General features: G+C 33.4%; 2 protein-coding genes across 14 annotated transcripts in view; one reads left to right on the top strand and one right to left on the bottom strand.

The window, feature by feature from the left end:
• Positions 1–25,522, top strand: part of LOC140449922 (very long chain fatty acid elongase 7-like) — a 175,969-nt gene that overhangs the window by 66,400 nt on the left and 84,047 nt on the right. For 3 of the 4 annotated variants that reach the window (XM_072543341.1, XM_072543358.1, XM_072543353.1), the window contains exon 2: positions 11,489–11,615. The gene's annotated coding sequence lies outside the window, so the exon portion shown is untranslated. The remainder of the gene's footprint in view (positions 1–11,488; positions 11,616–25,522) is intronic. The other variant, XM_072543347.1, reaches the window with a different exon arrangement.
• Positions 1–25,522, bottom strand: part of Obsc (Obscurin) — a 350,811-nt gene that overhangs the window by 292,968 nt on the left and 32,321 nt on the right. For all 10 annotated transcript variants that reach the window (XM_072543243.1, XM_072543203.1, XM_072543216.1 and 7 more), the window contains exon 2: positions 16,403–16,447. In XM_072543243.1, the coding sequence (XP_072399344.1) occupies positions 16,403–16,432 (30 nt within the window). In that variant the 5' untranslated portion in view covers positions 16,433–16,447. The remainder of the gene's footprint in view (positions 1–16,402; positions 16,448–25,522) is intronic.

The following is a 25,522-nucleotide window of genomic DNA, read 5'->3' as shown; positions in this document are numbered from 1 at the left end:
GCTTGTTTTATTGGTAGTAGTCACTAGCAAGCCAAGGTATGTGAAGCTGTCAACACGTTCAAAGATATGACTTCCAAATGCTGTTTCCCGTTCCCCAATTGCTATAGGATCCTTAGTAACCAACATATACTTTGGTTTTGTCTTCGTTGATGACTAGACCGACCTGTTTCGCCCCCGGTTCCAATTCTAGAAAATATTACTTAACATCTCGCTTGCTACGCCCTATTATCTCAATGTGATCAGCATATTCTAAGATTTTTATCGATCTATTGTAAATAGTACCGCCATCTCTAATTCGTGTGTCTAGGACTGCCCTTTCCGCCCTGTATCCTAACGCTGGCTTTTAAGTTAGACATTGTCATTCTCGTTAATCGGATAAGCTTTTCTGGTATACCAAACTCACGCATTGATTGGTATAGTACTGTTCTCTTGACACTGTCGTACGCGGCCTTGAAGTCGACGAATAGGTGATGGGTTTCAATGTTAAATTCTAATGGTTTCTCGAGGATCTGTCTCGAGGATTGTATGAATCTGGTCAATTGTTGATTTTTCTGGAGTAAACCCGGTGTTGTATCTTCCAACGGTGCCAACTGTGTAAAGTTTGTTAGTACTTTGGATTTCTTAGCCATTTTATGTTTTCTAACTGCTTTTCTTCAAATTGCCTTTTTTCTTCTATGTAATCTGTTTTCTTACCTTGTTAGGGACCGGTATTCCTCCTTGACTCTTCTTGTGCATCTAGCTTGATTTATCTTAAGGTATGCTCTATTTTGTTATCTGTTGCTTCTTGGCACTCCTCGTCAAACCATTCGTTTTATCTAACTAGTTTGGTTTTTTCCAATTTTTCCGATGCCTTCTCAGTTATTATGTTTTTACATTTTATCTACAATTCCTCTTCATTTTGTCCACTATTCTTTCACATTTTTTCCCGCTTCCAGGCTCTTTATGTCCTCATCCATTTTTCTCCTATACTCTTGTATAACTTATACACATTAACATATAACGTTAACTGTGTCAACGATCAGATTATCAACATTCATTCTGTCTTGTTTCATATGTTTATCCCTCTTTAGGTTTGAAATTCTTCCTCTGATTTTTGCCATAACAAGAAATTGGTCACTATCTATGTTTGGACCTCAGTAACTTCTAATATCCATGAGGTCGGAGAAATGCCTTGCATATATTAGGATGTGATCTATTTAGTTATTGCTTTCGTTTTCTTGTGTGATTTCCATGTTTCTTTGTGCCTTATTTGATGGGATAATCTTGTTCCTCTTATTATCATGTTTTTGATGCTTGTAAAGTTTATTGGTCTTAACCCGTTATCATTTAACTCTTAATGCAAGCTCTCACATCCTATAGTTGCCTAAAAAAATTGCTCTATGTTAATTTTTGCATTAAGGTCCCCAGCAATGACTTTCACGTCATGACGTGAACATCGATTATATTCTTTGTCTAAGGTGTCGTAGAATTCATCTTTTTCGTCGTCTTTCTTTTCTTCCGTGGTTGCGTGTACACTAAGCAAGCTATAGGTTAAAGGATTTTCCTTTAAGACGTAGAAAACATATTCTGTTGTTTATAGGTTTAAAGTTAAGGACTAATTGCTTTGATTTTTTAGACTAGAAAACCACTGCCAAACTTGTGTCGGGTGCTATGTCCGCTGTAGTATATATATATTTTGTAGTTTACTAACAAATAATCATAAACGGTTAAGAAACTGATAAAAATTACTTCATATTATTGCGGAAAATTCCAAATAGTCGCAAGAAACAAGTGATGTTGTTTTTAGATGTAAAAAATGAAGAGTTTTAAGGCCAGAATTTTGTTATGATAAATCGGTTTCCATATGGGCTGATGTCTTTTCGGCAGCTGCGGCTTTATTATTATTTAGCTATTATCTGACAGGCAACTCCCAGTCTTACTAGTTTGTAATTATCTGGATACAACCACATAATACATCTGAATTGTTAACCCTTCTTTCCATATATCATTGTTACCTACTCTTTTAAAAAATAATTTATGTCAAAATGATATACAATGACTTCTATAATCTTCATTTTCTATATTTGGTTACTTACTTTTTATTTATTGTCTAGGAATATAACATAAATGTTAGTTATACTGATTTGTTACAATTGCTTTGATTGTATTGCATATATTTTTTAAAACTGCCAATCAAAAGCAATATTATTTTTGCTTGGTTTTAAATTTTACGTATTATAATTTCAAGTATATTATCGGGAATACACTATATACATATTATGAAATACATTTTTTACTTAATATTTTGATTTAAGAACGAAAATATGTTTGTAAAATTCGATTTTTTAAATATAGAAACAATTATCATATTGATCAATACTAGTCATTACATGTGGAAGTCATTATACAGGGTGTCCAGAAACTCTCCTAACAAACGAAGATCGTAGATTCCTCAGATAATGTTTATATAAATTAACCCAATTCACCTAGTCCGAAAATGCTTCCTAAGGGAGTCAGATCTCTTTGAAGATGGCGCCACGTAATTAGTTTTTTTTAAATACATGCAGAACGCTTCTATTTAGACAAACGAAAACTGATACGATTATTTATACTTCAGAGTTAAATCGATTTCAAAAACGGCTAATTTCTAGTAACGATTATCTTCTTTAAGTACCCTGTCCGCTTGCGACGCTTCTGAATAGTTCGACCGATGTGAGCCCGAACCACTTCCGCAGATTTTGGAGCTACGAGTGTTTTCTCCTGCCTGGCTCTCGCTTACTATCTACTTTCCCCTGGACAATCAACTGCAGTAGAAAGTACTTATCGTGTCTCAATATGTGGCGTAGATATTCAAGCTTTCTTTGTTCCATTGTGCTCACGATTTCTTTCTCCTTTCCGATTCTTTGAAGTACCTCTATGTTGGTGACATGTTCGGTCCAGGATATACGACAATGTGTCGGTATACCCACATTTCGAATGCTTCTAGTTTTCTCGTGAGCGTCTCTGTCAGAGCGTCCAGGCCTCCATACCATATAGTAAGATTGGAAAAATGTAGCATTTAACTAGACGTAGTTTTAGGAAAAGAGACAAATCCATGCTTATTAGGAGCTTTTTCATATTGTTAAATGCTGCTCAAGCTCGTTCTATTCTCGCCTTAATTTCTGTGGCCTGTTCCCATTTTGCATTCACGTTGTAATTCGTCTATGGTACTGGCAAGGATCACCGTGTTGTCGGCATATCTTATATTGTTCGTTAACTCGCCGTTTATTTTTATGCCCTCATTTGCATTTTCCATAAATTTGTTAAATATTTCCTCGGAATATATATTGAATAGGAGTGTGGATAAGATACACCCCTGACGGACACCTCTTTTGATCTGCACCCTTCCAGTGAGTTCGTTGCCAATTTTTGCTCTTGCTGTTTGACCCCAGTATAGGTTTGCCACAATTCGAATGTCCTTGTCGTCAATACCTGTCTTTCGCAGAATATCTATCAATTGTTCATGATTGACATTGTCAAATACTTTTCTTTCTAAAATCCACAAAGCACAAATACACGTCCTTATCAACGTCTCTCTACACCGCTGTATAAGCACCTGGAGAGCGAAAACTACTTTTCTAGTTCCAAGTGCTTTCCGAAAACCAAACTGCGATCTATCGATATTTGACTCACATTTATCATATATTCTGCTATGAATGATCTTAGTGAACGTTTTAGTGACTATGATTGATCAAGCTTATAAGCCGGTAGTAATCACAGATCTGGGCATTTGGTTTCTTCGGGATTGTAATAAATATTGACTGTAGCCAGTTCTCCGGGATTTTACCGCTATTATATATGTTGTTAAAAAGTACAACTAGATTATCAAGGAACTGTTTGTCTGATTTACATAGGATCTTTAATATTTCGCAGGGTACATTGTCCGGACCTGTTGACTTATAGTTTTTTAGTGCTGCAATGGCATCTTCTATCTGCGATTTAAGGATTGAAGGACCTGTTTCTCCTTCTTCATATCAGTCCAGTCAGATGCAAATAATTTTTCTATGTATGATTTCCATGTTCCTAAGATCATTGATGGCTCCGAGATAAGATTTCCATCGCTATCTTTTATGCTGTTGGGTGACTTATTGAATTTCCTCTTGTTTGTCATTGATTTTATTTTTTTGTGCATATTGTAACTGTCGTATTTCCGTTCGTATTGTTCTATTTCCCTGCATTCGTTGGAAAACCATTTTTCTTTGGCTTCTCGAATTTTCGTTCTTATGATTTTGTAGATCTGTTGGTATTTTTCTGCATTTTTATTCTTGAATTTATGTTTTTCATCCATCATATCCATTATCTCGTCAGACATCCATTCTTTCTTCTTCTGTCTGTCACACTTTAACAGAGTCGGGCATGTTGTTTGTATTGCTTCCCTCGATTTATCCCATCTCTCTATTATGTTCGACGTGTTCTCGTTCATGTCGTTTATTTTCTTACCTAGTTGTTCTGGTACTTTTATTTCGGTTTCTGGGTTAGTGAGTTTCTTAATATCAATTGGGTTTAAATTAGATCTTTTCTCGAGCCGTTTTACTCTCATGACCATTCTGCATACCAACAGATTGTGGTCCGTAGGAACATCGGCACCAGGGTACGTTTTTGATGATTTTATCCTGTTTTTATATCTTTTTGGTACTGCTATATAATCTATCTGATTCCTTATGATGTTGTCAGGTGAGTCAGCGGGGGATTTCCATGTGTAAAGTCGACGTTTGGGGAGCTATTACTTAACAGCAGGTTATATTCCTGGCAAAAGCATATAAGTCTATCACCTCTATCGTTTTTCTCCCCTAGGCCGATGTTTCCCACAATCTCATTCACCTTGCCCCTGTCAACCTTTGCATTGAAATCTCCCATCACTATTGTTACTTTATGTTTTTTTTGTCATTTTCATCAGGCTTCCCAGTTGTTCGTAGAATTCTTCGCTGGTTGCCTTATCTTTATTTGCCCTTGGCGCGTATACCTTTAATATGTTAATATCCATCGGTGTTGCTCGAATTTGTAAAAGCAATATATCAGCTGAATGGGGAGTGAAACATTTTACTGCCGAATTAATATGTGGCGCAACTATTATTTCTGTGATATGCTGTGTTGTTTCCAGCATAATAAACCTTATATCCAAGTATATCGCATTGTCCAGAGTTTTGCCAGTGTGTTTCACTAATTCCCAATATATCAATTTTTAATCTTTTCATCTTTTACAATGTTATGAGTTTTGCCGCTCTCGTACATACTTCGTACATTCCTTAGGTGTTGAGGACTTGCTTCCTTTTTTGGGCCGTAGTGATTTTGCTGGCTGACGACCTGGGAGGTCCTACTATTTGGTTGTGTGCATCCTCCCCTGCCGGGTCTTGGAATCCGATCACCATGATCAGTAAAGTTTTTGTTATCGTAGTGTATTGCCATGAAAACTATTCTAGGAAATTCTTATGGGGTGGTTTTCCGTTTCCTTCCTCATCACAGTACCACAACCATTCAAACTGCTCCAGTCATGCTTGTGGTAGGCCAGTTTCAAGCCGATCCAGGATCATTTCCTCTGCGCCTTGAGCTGGTACTGATGATCGCTGCTGCCCTTCATCAGGGAATCACTCGGTAATCACTCGATAAAATTTTCGCCATATCTGGCTACCCTCACTTAGTTTAGTCTGCAGACCAATGCAGTTGCCCGGGGTGTGGCACGTGGAGCCATAAGTGAGAGTTAGGTGTCTTATGAGGACCAGTTATCTAGAACTATCTTCCGTCTATGACGCTCGATATGGTACACAACAAAAGATAGTACCTTTTATTGGTTCCAATAAACCTCTATAACACAACCCTACACGATCAAAGGCATCCGTTTTGGGTAGGGCAATGGTTATTTTAACGCATAATTTTTTTGTTTTTATCTTTTAAGCATTTGTGATACCATATTATTAAATTTTCATTTATTTTAGCACTAAAAGTTATGTTACTCTAAGTTGGTAGGATACACCGTTGTTTAGAAAAATCGATTTGAAAATTTTTCGTTTTTTAGTCATGAAAGTAAAATTAATATTTTTTTGCACTAGTTGGCTTTGACCTGTAACCGAAGTATAACTTACGTTTTTCATTGTCAAATTGTGATCAGTTCACGAAGTTTATCTTTTTAGTACTAGTATACCTGAAAATTTCATAATCTAATATAACGAATACTTAAAAATTATAGATAAAAAAGTTATGCAATAAAATAACCGTTGACCTACCCAAATTCTGACGCCTATGACCGATACTAGAAATTCGCAATTAAAGGAATCGATTCAACCTGGATAATAAATAATCGTACCAGTTTTCGTTTTTCTAATTAGATGCGTTCTGGAGGTATTATAAAAACTAATTGCAAGCAGCCATCTTCAAAGAGCTCTAGCTCCCTTAGGAAGCATTTTCGGACTAGGTGAATTGGGTTAAACTATCTTAATAGTATCTGAAGAATCTCTAGTTTTCGTTTGTCAGGAGAGTTTCTGGACACCCTGTATTTTAAAATATACGACTTTAAAAGGCCATTTTTAGTCTTTTCAGGTACAAATTTCCTTGAAAATAATTTATTTGAATGTATAAAAATTTTTAAGACAACAATGCTAAGTTGGATTGGTAAGTTACTAAGTGGACAAGGAGTGTATAAATAGAATTTTAAGGTTATTTATGTACTTTAAAGGGGTAATGCAATTCAAACAAGAATTTAAACAAGGTAGTTAAAGTTAAACAATGATATATAATTAATTAGTATATTACAATATGACCGAACGTAATGTAATTGCACATTGAAAACAATTTCCGATTTGTAAATCAAATCGTCAAAATAATTTACTTTAAAATATACACACTCAAAAATGTTTTGCATATTATCTGTAACGCCACTGAACGTTTCTCATTTGAAATTTTTTGCAATGATTTTTTTTTGTCTACTAAAATAATGTATTTTATTGCTTGTTTTTTGTTTCTTAATCGACGCAAAGATTCTCAGTATTCATATTGCCTTCATCGATAGTTGTAAAAATTGGTTTGCGTTTTATTTACTTTGTAGTGAACAATATGATTATACAAGTGATATCTGAGTTCAACAGAGCTAGAATCGTTACTTTGATTGAGGAAGGCCACACACAAGTCGACGTTGCTGTCCGGGTTGGAGTTAATCAGAGTGATGTGTCTCGGATTGTGAAAAAGTATCGAGAGACGAATTCTGTTAGCGATCGCCCAAAAAGCGGAAGACCCAGAATTACTACCAATGTCCAAGAACGCTTTTTAACGTTAACTGCCCGGAGAAACCCCTCTATGACTGCCTCAGCTAATAGAAGAGAACTCCAGTAAGCTCATAATATTGTAATTTGCGATCAGACTATTAGAAACAGGTTACATTCGGCGAATTTATTTACAAGAAGACCATTGTTTATACCAAAGCTTACGTTAGAGCAGAAAACGACTCGACTGGAATGGGCCAATGAACATTTACAATGGCATGACAACAGATGGGGAAACGTGTTATTTTCTGATGATACCAAAATTAGCCTTTTGTCGGATATGTCGGATAATCGCCGAATTAGGATTTGGAGGAACCCAATTCGACAAGATAGACTTAACCAAGCTGTCCAAAGAGTCCCATATCAAGGTGGCTCCATAATGTTTTGGGGCGGCATCATGCTAAATAATAAAACTCCTTTAATTCCTTTTTTGGTAACATGAATGAACAGATTTATATTGATACCATTCTTAGGCCTATTGTACGCTTGTGGCGAGGAGCTGTTGGTCCAGAATTTATTTTTATGGACGACAATGCGCCTCCCCATCGTACGAGACTTGTGGCAGATTTTTTAGAGACAGAAGATATCGTCATATTACAATGGCCACCTTGCTCACCTGACCTCAATCCTAGTGAACACGGATGGGATATGCTTAAAAGAAAAATTCAGTCCCGGCAGCTACCCCCAAGGACACTACAAGACCTTAGAATAGCAGCGATTGAAGAATGGGGCACCATGGACCAGAACTACATTAATACAATTAGAAGAAGCATGGGACAACGCATTCAGTCTTGCATTGATGCAAGAGGTGGAAATACGGCATATTAAGTATTAGTTCCTATATCTGTAAAAATTAAAAAAAATATATTTATAATACATATTATAAATAATAGTAAAAAATTGTTAATCCTTTAAATTTTGCTTATTGTTTTTTTCAAAACATACAATTTTATATATATAATAAAGTATTTTGTTAAAAAAAAAATAGATTTCACCAGATTTGGTGGATAATTTTAAAAATATCACGTTATGCAAAACATTTTTGAGTGTGTGTACATGGTTTATTCCCAGTAAAATATTTGAACTAAGATACCACAAAGAAGCAGTTTCATATCTAGTATACTAGATACGGTTAGTAAGGCATCTAGCAAGGTTTTAATATTGGATTCTTTTATTAAACAAGCTATAGTGTATGTTTGTGGATCCATGTAATGGGCTAAATTTTGTTTAATTTTTATTGTTGATTAATCTCAATTAAAAAGCTATGCTAAATGTATCTCATTGCCTCCATTCGCTCCAGTCGTAATAAACTCACTATCAGTTACTTTACATTAGAGATACTTGTTTTTATTAACGATTTAATTACGAATGAACTTCAATTATAAAACAGAATATTTATTGCACGTTTCAGCCTTCAGCTAGGCAAATATTGGCTAGTAATGTATTCGTGGTAGTCTGCGTTTTATTCCATTTTCTATTTTCTGCAATATGACACGGTGTGACTTTTTGGAACTTTTAGATACCAGAAATTTCTTTATGCTCTGGAACCCATAACAATAAGTATCCATCAAGGCTTCCTTAAGTATCTGATTTGAATATAAGTTGAAGATTAGATGTGATAGTATATAGCTTTCCTTGTCTCTCCACTTTTAATATTTTTGTTTTATTCGATAGTTTTTGATCAACTATTGCTCTTGACGCTTGAGTATACATTTGTAATTATTTGTAAATCTTTATCATTAAATCCAGTTGTTTTCAATATTTGTAGCATTTTCTTATGTTGGACCTTATCTAAAGCCTTTCTAAAAACCCAAATGTATACATTTTAATTTATATCTCTACATTTCTGTATCATTACCTGGATACTGAACATGATTTCTTTCATACGTATAGTATAGTCGTCAGAGAGTTGACCCCTAAAAATCATACGAACAAGCTGAATTTTGCAGAGAATATTAATTTTGGGACCCCAAAAAAGTTGCAAAAAGGTTTACCACTTTCACTCTCGGGCTTCTCCCTAAGATTCCTCTCGCAGGGGGGTAAAAACGCAAAAAAATCGATTTACCAAGAATCTGTACACCGTAGATAAAAATGTTTTTTATAAAAAATGTAGCCAAGATAATTTTAAACAAAAATGTTTATAAGCATTTTTTGTGCAAAATGAACCGTTGAATGAAGCGACCGTCGATTTTGCTGTTAAGTTACTCGCGCGAAATCAATGTTCAATAAAATTTATATCAGCTCGACGGTAAAAATTCGATATCTTTTAATACAAATGTCCTATCGACTAAAATAAAGTTGCTTTTTAAAGGCAAAGAGTGCAGCTTTCTTATATAGTTTTTGTATTTTGCCGAGAATAAACTCAGTTTGTATAAATGTGTTAAATAAATTACCGTAGTACCTACGATTATTGACATTTTTAAACATTTCCATTTTTAGAGATCAATCTTTTAAATCTATGACATGAAATTTTAATTTTGAGTTGTGGTAACAGATATGAGGCATTTGAAATATGAATAAAAAACGCAGGATTAAATGTTTTATATTACAAACGATCACACGTCACGGGAAATGCATTCAAGAAGGCGGTTTTGGGTGTAGTTTATTTCAGAAGTTTTGTTATTTTGAAAAATATCCTAGTGTAATTAAAAAAAAAGTTTTAAATGTTTTAGATCGTTTCTTGTGTGAAAGTTTAAATCCTGCGTTTTTCAAGCAAATTTCAAATGCCTCACTTGTTGTTGCCAAAACTCAAACCTAAAATTTCATGCTATAGGTTTTAGTAATCGAAAATATAGGTTCTAGTAATCATAATAGTGGCCAGTCAATGAAAGGAATATACTGTATTGATCTCCTGAGAATTATAAAAAATGGCCAAAATCGCGCCACGTTTATTTATTTAACACCTGTATAAAATCTGAGTTTATTTGCGACAAAATACAAAACTGCATACGAAAGCTGAACTATTTACCTTTAAAACGCATCTTGATTTTTTGTAGATAGGACATTTAGATCAAAAGATATAGAATTTTTGCCGTCGAGCTGATACAAATTTTATTGAACATTGATTTCGTGCGCGTAACTAAAATGCAAAATCGACGGTAGCTTCAAACGTTGTTTCTAAGAGAATGGTTCATTCTACAGAAAAAATGCTTATAAATATTTTTGTTTAAAATGATGTTAGCTACATTTTTTATTTGAAATATTTTTTTTACGGTGAACAGATTCTTGGTAAATCCATTTTTTTGTGTTTTTAGCCCCGTTTTTTAGTGGGGTTTTAGGGGAAAGCCCGAGGGTAAAAGTTGTAAACTTTTTTGCATTTTTTAAGGTCTTAAAGTTAATATGCTTAACAAAATTCAGCAGGTATGAATCCAGCTTGGTATTCCCCTATGATTTGCTATATGAAGTGACTCAATCTTCTATTTCTGACCCATGTAAATATCTTACAGTACACACATAGTAAGGATATGTCTCTGTAGTTTTTGCAGCTATGTGTATATCCCTTCTTGTAGATTGGAAATATGATTGTTTTTTTTTCAGTCTCCTTGAATTTCTTTCGTGTTTCACACGTCTGTTATTGGTTTATCAAATTTATCTATTAGTGGTTGTCCTCCAATATTGAGAATTTCAGCTGGTATATTGTATATACCTACAGTTTTATAATTTTTTAGTACTTTATTGGCATCCATCATTTCGTGTGTATTTTGGGTGGGTATGTTAATTCATTATTCTGGTTCTGATATTGTGTTATCTCTCAATCCGCTACTGCATGGGCTATGTTTGTATTTGCTTCGTTAGCAGATCCTTGAAATAGTTTTTCCAACCTGCTTCTATTGTTGCATCGTCACTGATAATTTGTCCTTAAGAGTTAAGACCTTAAGAAAGAGAGAGAGGTGTTAGACAAATGTTTCTTAGTGGATCGGTAAATTTAATAAGTATTTCTTTCTCATCTACGAATCAAAAAGTTAAAAAAAGCGTTCCAATAAAGAGATGCAGATGCAGTATAAAAATTTCATTGCTCTACAAAAGCATCTTTAATAATAATGAAATCATCAATGCATTTCTTGAGGAGTTTATCTATGATTTACAATTAAAAAACTTCCCTAGAACCATTGCCAAGTACATATTAACATAGCTTTATAATGAACTCTATTTCAAAGTATGAAATGAAGTTATATTAATTTGAATATTTTAACACTAACAATTTTCTTTTGTTTCAGAAGTAAGTCAAGTAACTAAGCTCATAGAAGAGAAGCAAATTTAAGCACATTTAGAAACGTACTGGTTTTCTTATAGAAAATATCATCGCCAATCAGGTAGCCAATTTTCTCGGAAATCTTCGCTTCTGTAAGTATGTGTGTTGGTGTTATACATGTGCTATTTATCTATAAATAAAACAATTAGTGGTTATATAAAAATCGGTAAAATTTTATAATGTATTCAGTAAATGTACAAGCTATAATTAATTATAACCTTCCAGTGGCGGGGCAAACCGTGCATAGACTAAATCGACATATCTATATTTAATAAAATATAAGTATCTGTATTTATAGATACTTAATAATATCATAATATATTTTATATAAATAATAAATAATATAATATACGTATTTAATAACAACTATATCTCGAGTGAGGTCAAGAACGACTGGTTAAAATACTCATTTATAACTATCCCTAAAAAATCACAGTTGAGGAACTGTGCTGATTATCGAGTGATTAGTTTTATATCCCACATGCTTAACTTATTCGCTGCGTACAACATTCATACTCAAATTGAGTGTTGCCAGGCTCAGTTGCAGAAGAATCGGTAGAATTGTCGAGAAAAATTGGTAGATCCCGACAAAAATCGGTAGATTTCAAAAATAAAACAAAAATTTCTAGAAAACAATTTTTTTAATGGTAAAATGGTATTGAGTGACTCAATACTACTGAATACTGGTTAAGTAAATTAGAACGGAGGTCTTATGCCAAATGGCGGCGTGCGTACTTGGTAATAGAACACGACGCCGCCAAATGGCGTCATTCGCAGTGAAGAATTAAAACATTTTTACGCTTAATACATGGTCGAATCAGAGATACATCCAGACAAGATTTAGACGACTTATAGTTTGGCCTCAGAAACGCTTTTGGACCACGCAATGTTCTTTTCGGTATACACCTTCTCCTGCAGCAACGCAGCGATCACAGAAAGGATGTATTTACTTCTTTCATTGATGAGGAAAAAGCTTTAGATAGAATCCAGCATTATAAGCTGTGTACATAAATTACAAAATCAAAGTTGATGAAAACGATATCCGAATTCTATAAAGAATTTGTATTGGAGGCTAAAGGCACGAGTACGAGGAAGACACTTTACAACAGACGATATTGATATACAGCGAGGAATTCGACAGGCATTAGTAAACAAGACCTAGACCAACGCCTAGACAAAATGAGAACAATCTGATGATGGAATAAGAGGGCAGAAGAGGTTTGGACAGAAAGAAGAAATCCTGGCTGAGAAACTTGAGAGAATGGTTTCAAATACCAGAAGCTGCGAACATAATACATGCGGCACAAAACAGAGAAACCTATCGTTTAATTGTCGCCAACCTTCGGTAAAAGACGGCACATAAAGAAGAAAGATGGAATGACACGTACGGCCGTATGACACGGCGGAGAGATGGAATGACGACATACAAAAGAATAGCCAATAGGTGTTGCGAATGATGATATTCAACCCAGTAAGTAAAATCGAATTTTTATTTAATTATGTTAGGTGTAAAAGTTTTATTACAGAATACTAAAAAACGAAGAACAAAAACTTCTGTATAAGTCGTTCAGCAAGGTTCTGCTAACAATCTAAACAAACCTTTGTGGGAGTGTCTCAGGAAATAAATTTAACTAGATAGAAAATAATATGCGCTGTCAGACATATTGTGAAGAAGCTAGTTTGTGATAATGTTTAAATGAACAAGATTTCCAACAAATTTTATAATTTTAACAAAACTTAAAATATTTTGATATATAATAAATCGTTTTCTTTTTTATTTTATTTGGTTGTTTTGTGTTATGAATTTTGTTTACTATAAAAGAATTATCAAATATTCATTTCATTCAAAGGCAGCCAACGCAAATAATTTGCAAATAAGTTCACAGCCTACTTCAATTATTATGCCTTTATTTTTATATCTCGTTATAGTATTGTAAATGTTATACTGTGCAAAACATTCAAATGGAATAAATTCTGTACTTAAATATTAGTGCATATTAACAAAATCACAGAAATTAAATTTTTTTGATTTAAAAGTTACATCCTGTTGCGTCTATGATTCTCAGAGTCAAAGTTGCAATCTCTAGATTTTTAAATAGGAAGTAGGGGCTTACGATACATCTTTCAAATCTATATCCCTATTTTCTATAAAAAAATATAATAATTTTTAAGTTTAATACAAGATTAAGAGTAAACAAAAAATTATCTTTTTGACGACATTTGCTACAACGCATTAAAAATTTAATAGGTTATATATAAACCTGTTCTATGTAGTTTGGTTTAAGATAAAGTGAAAAATAAAAAAAAAATATTAATTATAAGTTACCAGATGTTGAAAAATGGTGCATTTTATTTTATTTTAGTATTTAATATTCAAATCGATAAATGGCTAGCATCCAAAATTGGGACCGCTTTCCGACGTATGTGTGGATTTTCCTCAAACTGAAGTAATTTAGTATTACCTATTATTAGGTACATTGGAAATAAGGTTTTCATCTGTCTTACAAATAGACGAAGAAAGGAAGCACTAAACCTACCAATTTTCGGCAACAAAATGAATCGCTGTGAAATTTTTTCATTCGAACCGGGAAAGTTTCAGGAAACTTTGTCAATAAAATTCATGGTATTAAAATGAAAATTGCATTTTGTGCATAAAAACATGCATTTCGAAAGTGCATAAAAATTGAAAAATTTTCAATCAAAAAAATATCGACAGGAATGAGTTTAATTTGGTTAGTCGATGGTTTTCAAGGCGGCTGAATACGAATATGATAACGACGATGGTCCTCGAGTTACCTGGTGTCTAAGGTGGACCTCGTCTCCTGGAGTTTTATGTTATTTTCATTCGAAATCAGTCGAAGTGATTACTTGGAAGGTTTTCGAGGTCGCTGAACACGAATATTATGACGGCGATGTTCCTCGAGCTACCTGGTGCCCAGAATGAACCTCGTCTTCCAAAGTCTTATGTTATTTGCATTCGAAATCACTCAAAGTCATTACTCGGGGGGTTTTCGAGGTAGATAAACACGAATATTATGACAGCGCTGATCCTCGAGCTACGTACAGCCTAGTTTGTACCTCGTCGTCTGAAGTTTTTTCTTATTTTTATTCAAAATTAGTCAAAAGTCATTACTCGGAGGTGATTGGGTGATCACGAATATTATGACGGCGATGATCTCCACGGCATCTTGTGGCTCCAGTTCAGCGCAGATCTCGTCTTTTTGTTAATTTGTTATTTACAATTTTTATTATCATAAAACTCCAGGAACGAGGTTACCCTGGAGTAAGGACTTTTGACTAATTTTGAATTAAAATAACATCAAACATTGGGAGAAGAGGTCCGCTCTCCAACAGATAGCTCGAGAACAATCGCCATCATATTATTCATATTCAACGACCTTGAAAACCGAAAAAAGACTTTCGACTGATTTAGATTGAAAATACCATAAAATTCCAGGAGACGAGGTCCCTCTGTGTACCAGATAGCTCGAGGATCATGCTCGTTATCATATTCGTGTTTAGTGACCTCGAATACGACTTGCGTAATGACTGTCTACTGATTTAGAATGGAACATGATGCTCTAGAAAACAAGCTCTATCCTGGGCACTAGGTAGCTGGAGGACAATCGTTGTTATCATATTCTTATTCACCGACCTCAAAATTCCCCGCGTAACCAAATTGAACTCATTCCTGTCGATATTTTCTGAATATTGTACTAAAGCTATTTATTTGTGGCATCTTAAAGCAATAATTGTAATTATTATAATTAATAATAGTAATTATTACTATTTTAGTGGGAATAAGCCACAATTGAAGATTAAAATAAGCTAATTGTCGTTTCAATTTTCACTTCGGAAATCGTTCTCAAAATACAAACACTAATGTTTGTATTTTGAGAACGATTTCCGAAGTGGAAATTGAAACGACAATTAGCTTATTTTAATCTTCAATTGTGGCTTATTCCCATTAAAATAGTAATTAATATTTTCTGAGTTGCAATTTCATTTCCGATTTACTTTAAAAATGCATTTTTCGTACGCACAAAATGAAATTTTCATTTTACCACTATGAATTTTGCTCATAAACTTTCTACTTACCCGAATCGAAGTCAAAAACTGCAGAGCAATTGATCTCATTGTAGTAAATTGGTAGGTTTAGTGTTTTTAGTCATTAATTTTCTTTCTTAATGAGCTATTATTAGGTATATTAAAATTAGGTATTTATTTGTCTTACAAATCCAAAAATGTGTCGTAAAATATACCAGAAATTTCTACTTGTGTTCTTGTTTTATTTATATCTTTCATCATCTGTAGAAGTATTATGTTGCGCATTTATTTTAAATAAAACATGTTTCTAAACTTTACTGCAGTTAATGAAACAAAAACAAGTGATAAAACTAACTTTAGTCACAAAACAATGAGCTGAGTCATTTTTAATGAAACCACAGTCATTTATTTTTATTTTTTTTTAGATCCCGTACATAAAAATATCAATACGGTTTGTTTTTATTTTCTTAAGGTTAAGAACAAAACGGAACTATTCAAGTTCTTAAAATGTTGTTGAGAATTTCGCCAAACAGATGATCTTTTCTATATTAAATTTGAAAACGGTAACTTTGTTTAATATAAAAGGAAGATCTGTTTTAAATAGTGTTATGGAACGGGATGTTTTTTAAAATATAAAATTAATGTGTTTTGAGATTTATTTGACAAAAGCACTATTATTGAAATAACATATTTATTCCATTTGATGTTTCAACACTATATGATTCATTTGTCGAGTTCATATTGTACTATTTATGATAAGAAAAGTAATGTAGAGCAAATACTCAATGCTGTTTTTTGATTTATGTCAAAAATTCTATATAAATGTACTTACTTTTGTCTTGTCTTTATCTGAAGATGCCATCACGCATCTTTTAGTCTGAAACAATTATAAAGTTGTGAATTTAAATAAATATAAATTTAAACTAAGTATTTGAAAACTTTTCGATTGCAAAGATTTATGTTGACAAAGGAGAGAAACTAAAGGTTGCCATACACGCTACGATAAATCGATAACGATTTAACTGTACCGTTAAAAATGTACTGTTCGTCGTTCATTTCTCTACCATACACGTTACGATTAAACGGTACCGTTTAAACTGTACAGTTCTCTTCTTATCAATAATCAATTATTTTCATGTGTAATTTCATTTAATTTTTATTTTTCGCGATGGCTTCGACTAACGACGGTACGTTAGCAGTCGTAGGATTTATATTCGCCTCAAAAAAGATAAAACAGCAAAAAAATTGTAGTATCTGGTGTAAAGGCTAGTTGGTGTTGAAAGCAGAAGTATATTCTCATGTGAATTTGTTAAAAGAATTAAAAAAGTTTTCAAAAGATTGGCATAATTGTCCAAACATAGCGAGTATGTATAATGTATTATACATACTTATATTGATATTATGAAAAATGATATTATACGTACTTATATGGCAGAATGAATGGGTACCAGAAGAGTGACTGAAGGGAATAATATGTCCATTGCATAAAAAAGGGGGATCAACTGGAGTGTAAGAACTATAGAGGCATTACTCTGTTAGCATCTGCGTATAAGATCTTCGGCAATGTATTATCTGAAAGACTTAAACATTTTACAAAGGATATTGTTGGTCAATATCAATGCGGATTTACTGCTGGAAAGTCAACTACACATCAAATTCAAGCACATAGGCAGATTCTAGAAAAGTCACTAGAATATAACATAGAAACACACCATCTCTTCATTGACTTCAAAGCAGGCTATGACAGTGTGAAAAGAACTGCATTATATAATGCAATGATAGACTTTGCGATCCCACCTAAGTTAGTTAAGTTGACCCACCTAACAATGCAAAACGTAAGCTCATGCGTTAGAATTAAAGGAGAAAACTCTACGTTCTTGGACATTAATAATGGTTTAAGACAGGGGGACGCGTTGGCGTGTCTGCTCTTTAATATTGCCTTGGAAAAGGCAATCAGACAATTAAATATTAGAATGAATGGAACTATTTTTAATAGATCGACGCAAATTCTCGCATTCGCGTTATAGTGGGCAGAAGTATGAGAGACATGTTGCAGTGTTTTACAAGGCTTGCAGACGCAGCAAGTGAATTAGGACTTGTGGTAAACGAGGAAAGAACCAAATATATGTTGGTTTCTAAAAACCCTCGAAATATCCAACAAAGAATTCAAATTAACAACCATACCTTTGAGCAAGTCAAAGAATTTACATATCTTGGATCGCTAGTAAACGCAACAAACACGACAAGCGACGAAATAAAAAGACGCATAGCAATAGCAAACAGAACTGTTCACGGCCTCCAGAGACATTTAAAAAATAAAAATATAAAACGTGCACTAAAGCTTAATATATACAGGACCTTAATAAGACCAGTTTTGATATATGGGGCTGAAACGTGGATCTTATCTCAAAATGATAAAAGACTTCTTGGTATTTTTAAGACAAAAATTCTAAGAAATATTTTTGGGGCCGTAAATGAAAATGGCTATGGCGTCGAAGATACAACTTTGAACTGTATCAGTTATACACCGATCCAGATATTGTGAAATTCGTTAAAGTGTAGACTCTTAGATGGGCTGGACACATTGCTAGGATGTCAGATCACGAATACATGAAGAGATTCACATTTTCAAAACCAGAGGGCACAAGAAGCAGAGGACGACCACCAATGAGATGGATTGATGATGTGGAAAAAGACCTACAGATTCTAGGGGTTAGAAGATGGAGGGAAGTTGCCAGGAATCGACAGGAGTGGCGACTTCTTTGTGAGCAGGCCAAGATCCACAACGGATTGTCGAGCCACTTATGATGATGATGATATTATACGAACAATATTCGATGAAGAGCAAGCGATAAAAGGCAAAATCGGAGAGGATCAGGCAGGCTTCACGGCAGGAAGATCATGCATAGACCACATATACACACTGGAACAACTGTTGGAAAAGAAAAAAGCAAAAAATAGAGATATACACTTGGCATTTGTGGACCTGAGAAAGGCGTATGACTCTGTACCAAGGTCAGAACTATGGGAGGCAATGTACACATTAGAAATACAGACGGAACTCATAGAAGCTACAAAAGCTCTGTATAAAGAAAATAAAGTGTCCATTAAAATGGGAACAAGAATCATAGGAGACTTCACCACAACAAAAGGGCTCCTGCAGGGTTGTTCAACATCTCCAACCCTATTCAAAATATACTTAGAGAAAGCCTTGACTACATGGAAAAGAAAATGCGAAGGCATGGGAGTACCGGTACGGAACGAATACCTATATACATTAAGTTTTGCAGACGATCAAGTAGTGATTGCACAAGACCAAGACGACCTCAGCTACATGATGAAAAAACTACAAGAAGAATATACCAAGGCTGGCCTAGATATTAACCTCGCGAAAACAGAGTACCTATCTACAAGTGAAGAAGACATAGAAGATCTACAGATTGATGACAACGTAACAATCAAAGGAAAGGATAAATTCAAATACCTGGGGTTTATAATCACGAAAAAGGCAACAACAGAGGACGAAATTACACAAAGATTAGGACAAACAAGAACAGCAATCCGACAACTTAACTCAGTATGGTGGGATAGACACCTAAATATGAAGACAAAAACGCAGATTTATAAAACATTAGTGCGAAGTATTATGACATATGGGGCTGAAAATTGGATCATAAACAAGAAAACCAGCAGTAAGATAGTAGCAACAGAGATGGAATGCCTGCGAAGATGCTGCAGAGTAACAAGAATGGATAGGAGAAGTAATGACGAAATAAAGCAAAGAACATCAATAGAAACAGACATACTAACATATATAGAACAAAAAAGACTAAAGTGGTATGGACATGTAAGAAGAACTAGCGACAGCAGATGGATAAAGAAAATAACCGAATGGAGCCCCATAGGAAGGAGGAAAAGAGGACGACCCCGAAAATCCTGGAGGAATGAAGTAGACGACGCCATGAGTAAGAGAGGACTGAACGATGGAGAATGGAACAACAGAGAGAGATGGAAACGGTTGAGCGAGGGAAGGCAGTGAATACTGTAGAATCCCTAAATATATATATATATATATATATATATATATATATATATATATATATATATATATATATATATATATATATATATATATAATCGATGAAACTGCGCTGCTCTGATAAATCAATTGAAATTTTTGTACTGTTTCGATCGAGTGTACCGTTTTTAAAAATCGTAGAAAACTGTGAAATTTTACTCGATACACGTAGCGATTATCGGTGTAATTTGAACGGTATAGTTAAACAATTTATCGTAGCATGTATGATGTCTTTAACAGAAATTGTAAGGTCGAGATAAGACTATTTGAATCTTTTACTATATAGATCAGAAAAATAAATAAAATAATCTGTTGAGGAGTTTGAATTATCTAGATATATCATTTTTTTCTACTTATAATATCTAGATATATCTAGATATAACATAAACTGTAAATTAGTCCATATGGGGTAAAGTAAAGAGTGTGGGGTAAGTTACATGTAACATATAACATATAAACACAAATTTATCACGACTAAAATTTGACATTTTTAAAAATCTAGTGGTTATTTCTTGTGTCTACCTAAATCTCAGCTCGATCGAGCAAATAGTTTTGAGTTATTCAATTTGTTTATCCTGGAGAGCATTATTAAAAAGCATTCAACATTTTATTAAAATTATTATTAAAAAAACCCTTTGAAAAAGGGCTGACTTTTCTTCTTATAAACATTGATAATATCCTTGATAATTTTTATGTCACGTGCTCGTAAGTAGGCCCACTAAAAACATGGTGAAAAAACATATTCCTAAAAAAACTTTTATGATCAATAGGAGCAACATGACAATTTTGTGTTCTTAAAATCAGATTTCCATTGTATATTCACATTAATAGCTGAAAACTGAAAAGATTATAAATGAAGATCTAAATATTTTATTATCCATAGATGGCATAAACCAAGAAGTAAAAAGGTATAATCTGTTAAAGTGATGCTACCTACTCGCAAAATACCAGCTGTCTTTTTTTTAGAAAGGAACATCAAACTGGAGATCGATAAAAAAATTTGAAATATCTTTGCTTCTACGGCACCCAGAAACTCGATAAAATGAAAATAATTGTGCTATTTTCACTTCCCGGAAAAGTCGGAAAATTCTATTAATTAAATGTTTTCCTTAAAAAGTAGAATTTTACTATTAGGCGAATAATTTACTCCTAAAAAGACGCTTAAAAACCTATATACTGACTAATTTTTTTTTCATTTCTACTGCACCAAACCTTTTTTTATTCGATTCTATATATTTTTTCAAGTTCACATGTATTTTTTAAATTTATTTAAGTGGACCGAAAATTGTTACTAACAAATAACTTGTAAGAAAAAAACAATTTCCCAAATTGCGTAAAGTGAATTTTTTTTATTTGCAATTTTTTGTTAAAAATGGCTCAATTATTGATTTTTGGGATTTTTTTCTAAAAAACAATCAAATGAATTACAATTCTACAAAAAGCTTTATATTCTTTAAACCTTCACGTATATGTAAGAATATTTTGACAAGGATAAGTGGTTTCTATCTTCTGGCTAAAAACATAGTTTTAAATTTAAACAAAGATTTCTCAGCACCACCCGTCTTTATCGCCGTGACCATACACGTATATTATTGTCATATACGGTGATAGATTTCTCGAAATCTACATTCGAAATATTTAGTTCCATGTTTTGAGCAAGATAGAATTCATTTATCGTTGTTAAAATATTCTTAGTTATACTTAAAGGTTTAAAGATTATAAAGCTTCTGATAGAATTGCAATTCATTTAGTAGTTTTTTAGGAAAAAAATTCTAAAAATCACTAATAAAGGCATTTTTTTCCAAAAAATTGAAATAATTCGAAAAGAAGCATTTTTCAAAAAATTACCAAAATAGAAAAAGTATTTATTTCGATGAGATACGCCTAAAAAAATTTACTTGAGGCGATTCGGAAAATTGTTTTTTTGTTATGTTATTCTCTCCTGCGCACTTGGAAAAATAAAAAAAACACATTTACATTTGAATAAATATATATATATATATATATATATATATATATATATATATATATATATATATATATATATATATATATATATATATATATATATAAATCGAATAAAAAAGATTTGTTGCGGTAGAAATGCAAAAAAAATTAGTCGGTTTATACTCTGCTCTGCTCTGTAAACCGCTCGCCTATATTATTTCATAAGAAATATTTAAATTTCATTGATTAATGTATAATATTTATATAAATATATACTTATATACTTAATAACAATTAATTTTAATTAAATAAACACTTTTGGAGTAATAATTTATAAATAAGTAGTATTATATACTTCTTATAAATAATTAGACATCAACTATAAATATTATAATATTTCTTACGAAATAATAGTCAAACTCAATTTTTTTTTGTAGAAAAATTTAATTAATAAAAAACAATGAATGTTCAGCGCGCTATTCAAGGCGAGATATTGTAAATTTTTTTACTGCGCTTCAATTAAGGTTAAATTTAAGTTATTCTAAACAAAACGGAGCTCAGAAAGTTCTCTCCTCCACTTTAACGTGGCGGTATTTTATGAGTACGATCATTTTAACGGGTTCAACTTAAGTTTACCTTTTTTACCTTCTCGGTATATACCATCTATAAATTAGATCATAAAAGGTCGATCTTCACTTATAATCTGTTTAAGTTTCAGCAATTAATGTTTATAATATAAATAAACAATGAAAATATGATTTTAAGACAAAAATGCTAACTTGGTTCCTATTAGTCACAGAACGTTTTTAAGGTAGTGTTTTTTCGCCGTCTTTTCAAAAAGTTATTTAAAATGTGTATAAGCTAAAAATTTCTTTCTCAAACGGTTTTTTAATAATAATTTGGATAGAATATTGAATTTTTTTTTAATATATCTTAAAACTAAAGCTTCAAAGAATCGACTATAATTGACCAAATATATCTAGAGTCACTGATTAGGCAAGTACATTTGTTTAAATATAGTCCAGTCGTCATAAATTTGACCCCTAAAAATTATACGAACAAGCTGCATTTTGCCGGGAATATCAATTTTGGGACCCCAAAAAAGATGTAAAAAAGTTTACCACTTTAACTTTCGGACTTCCCCCGAAACCACCCTCGTATGGGTGTAAAAACGCAAAAAAAATCGATTTACCAAGAATCTGTAAGCCGTAAAAAAATATTTGAAACAAAAAATTTAGCTGAGATAATTTTGAACAAAAATGTTCATCAAAACTTTTAACGTAGAATAAACCGTTCTCTTAGAAACAACGCTTGAAGCGATTTAACAATGTTAAATAAAATTTGTCAACTCGACGGTAAAAAATCGATATCTTTTGATCAGAGTGTTCTATCGACAAAAATCAAAATGTGTTTTAAAAGTAAAGAGTGCAGCTTTTGTAAGAAATTTTTGTATTTTTCTGTTAATAAAGTCAGTTTTCATAAAGCTGTTCAATAAATAAACTTTGCTCGATTTTTGCCATTTTTTACAATTCTCGTGAGATCAATAAAATTTATTACTTTTATTTACCAGTGTTAGTAAAATTTCCATTGCTGGAGACCAGTCTTTAAATCATATAACATAAAAATTCGATTTTGATTTTTGGCATCCAATATGAAGCATTTGAAATAGGACTAAAAACGAAGAATTTAAACTTTTACATTACAAACGATTGAACGTCACAGGAAATGCTTCCAAGAAGACGGTTTTGAGTGTAATTTATAGCAGAAGTTAAGCAAACAATGTACTAGTGTTAATAAAACAGTGTAGTTTTAAACATTTTAGATCGTTTGTAATGAGAAAGTTTAAATTTAGCCTTTTTTAAGTATATTTCAAATGCTCAAATCTAAAATTTTATGGTATAGGTTTTGAAGATTAGCTTCTAATTATAGTAACTCAATAGTGGCCTTTCAATGAAAGGACATTGTATTGATTTTCTGAGAATCAAAAAAAAAATAGCAAAAATCGCGCCACGTTTATTTATTTAACACCTCCATAAAAACTAAGTTCATTTGTGGTAAAATTCACAAATTGCATACATAAGCTGCACTTTTTACCTTTAAAATTCATCTTAGTATTTGTCGATAGGACACTCGAATCAAAAGATATTGAATTTTTACCGTCGCGCTGATACAAATTTTAATGAGCATTGATTTCGCTCGACAAAATCTCCGATCGCTTTAATCGTTGTTGCGATGGCGTACAGATTCTTGGTAGATCGATTATTTTTTCCGTTTTCCCCTTATTCGTGTTGGTATTTGGGGAAAGCCTGGGGGTAAAAGTAGTAAACCTTTTTAGCATCCTAAAATTGACATTTTCAGCTTGATCGTATGCTTTTTAGCGGTTCAGTGGCATTTTTGTCTCTGACGACTGAAGTAATAATCGCTCTCCGGGATAAACAAATTAAATCAGTTGCAAACTATTTGACCGATCGAACTGAAATTGAGCACACTTTAATAACTCATTAAATGCCATAATTTTGAGTAGTTATATTGCATGTCATTATTCACAAAACAAAGATATTAACATTTATAAATTACTGCAAGAATGAGGGTTTTTCCAATTATCTCGGTCAATTATATTTTTTAGGTATTTTAATTTATAGACTGGCAAATTAAAGAACTTATGAAGATCTATATTTTTATTTTTAAACTATTTTTCTCTAAAATGTACAAGAACAATTTTATAGTCAAAAATGATTTTTTCCTTTTTACGATTGTTTAAAAAAAAAGCAAATTCATCTGTACGTCTTCAAGGATTTGTCATCAGCTAAGACAAGACAAGACAGGACCGTTTTAACCTTGTTTAGGCCTAAGCCTCTTCAAGGAATGGGAACTCCGTTTTTTTTTTTTTTTTTTTTTTTTGGAGTTGTGGGGGTGTGGTAAACGACAATCGCGTGAGAGTTTGCTTGTGGAGTTGGAAGTGGTGGACTACTAAGAAGCAGGAGGGTAGCTGAAGGTGGCTAGGTGTGTGTGTGATCTCAGAAGATCCAGAAGCGCACAAGAGGAAATGGGTGCTGCCAAGCATGCCAGTTTAGGTACTTCGGTGTTACCAGCCAAGTTTATGGGAACGGCTCTTTATCAGCGTTTGTGGCGCGCAGTCTTTACCTGCGATATTGTATGGGGAATGATTCTAAAATTTCAAAATACTCATCAGGAAGTTCGTGTCCAGTGTTGTGGAGAAGTTTAGCTGGAGGAAATGGAACTTTCTTTAAGGGAAGCCTGGTGAGTATTTGCCCTCTATGGTTGCAAGGTGTCTTTAATGTTTGTTTTGCTCTGTTGTTCGAGCCAGCTATGGTTCTTAGGACATACTTCCTGCTGAGGGTTAGGATTCTGTCCTTTATCGGTGTTATGTTGGATAGTACATAAATGTGGGCTGATGGATACGACCAATCCGTCCTCATGCAGTATCGCAAGATACGACGTTCGGTGGCCGTGATGGCGGTGAGTTGACGTGCATTCAGGGTGGTGTAGATGCAGGCCTTGTATTCGACTATCGGCCTGACAAAGGTCTTGTATGTGTGCAACAAAGTTTTGGAAGATGTCCCGCCCAGTTTGCCGGCTAGCACTTTCAGGAGGTTAAACCTCTGCCTCATCCTATCTAGGGTTTCTTGGATGTCGGTCTTCCAATTGAGAGTTCTCGTAAAACGAACTCCCAAGTAGAGAACCGAGGTCCTGAAGATGAGGTCTTCTCCTAAAAGCGTTATCCGGCCACGGACGTCTTGACAGTAAGGAGATTTAAATAAAATTGTTTGGGTTTTGGTGGGATTTATGGTTACCCTCCATTTGTTGCACCATTTCATGACTCTGTCCAGGTAATGCTGAGACCGTTCGAATACAGACCGCTGTAAACCCTCCCTGTGCAGCCCAGAGGTGAGGATGGCCGTATCA

Source organism: Diabrotica undecimpunctata, chromosome 1 (genome assembly GCF_040954645.1).
Source record: "Diabrotica undecimpunctata isolate CICGRU chromosome 1, icDiaUnde3, whole genome shotgun sequence".
Lineage (NCBI taxonomy): Eukaryota > Metazoa > Arthropoda > Insecta > Coleoptera > Chrysomelidae > Diabrotica > Diabrotica undecimpunctata.
This window is presented reverse-complemented; position numbering and strand designations above follow the sequence as displayed.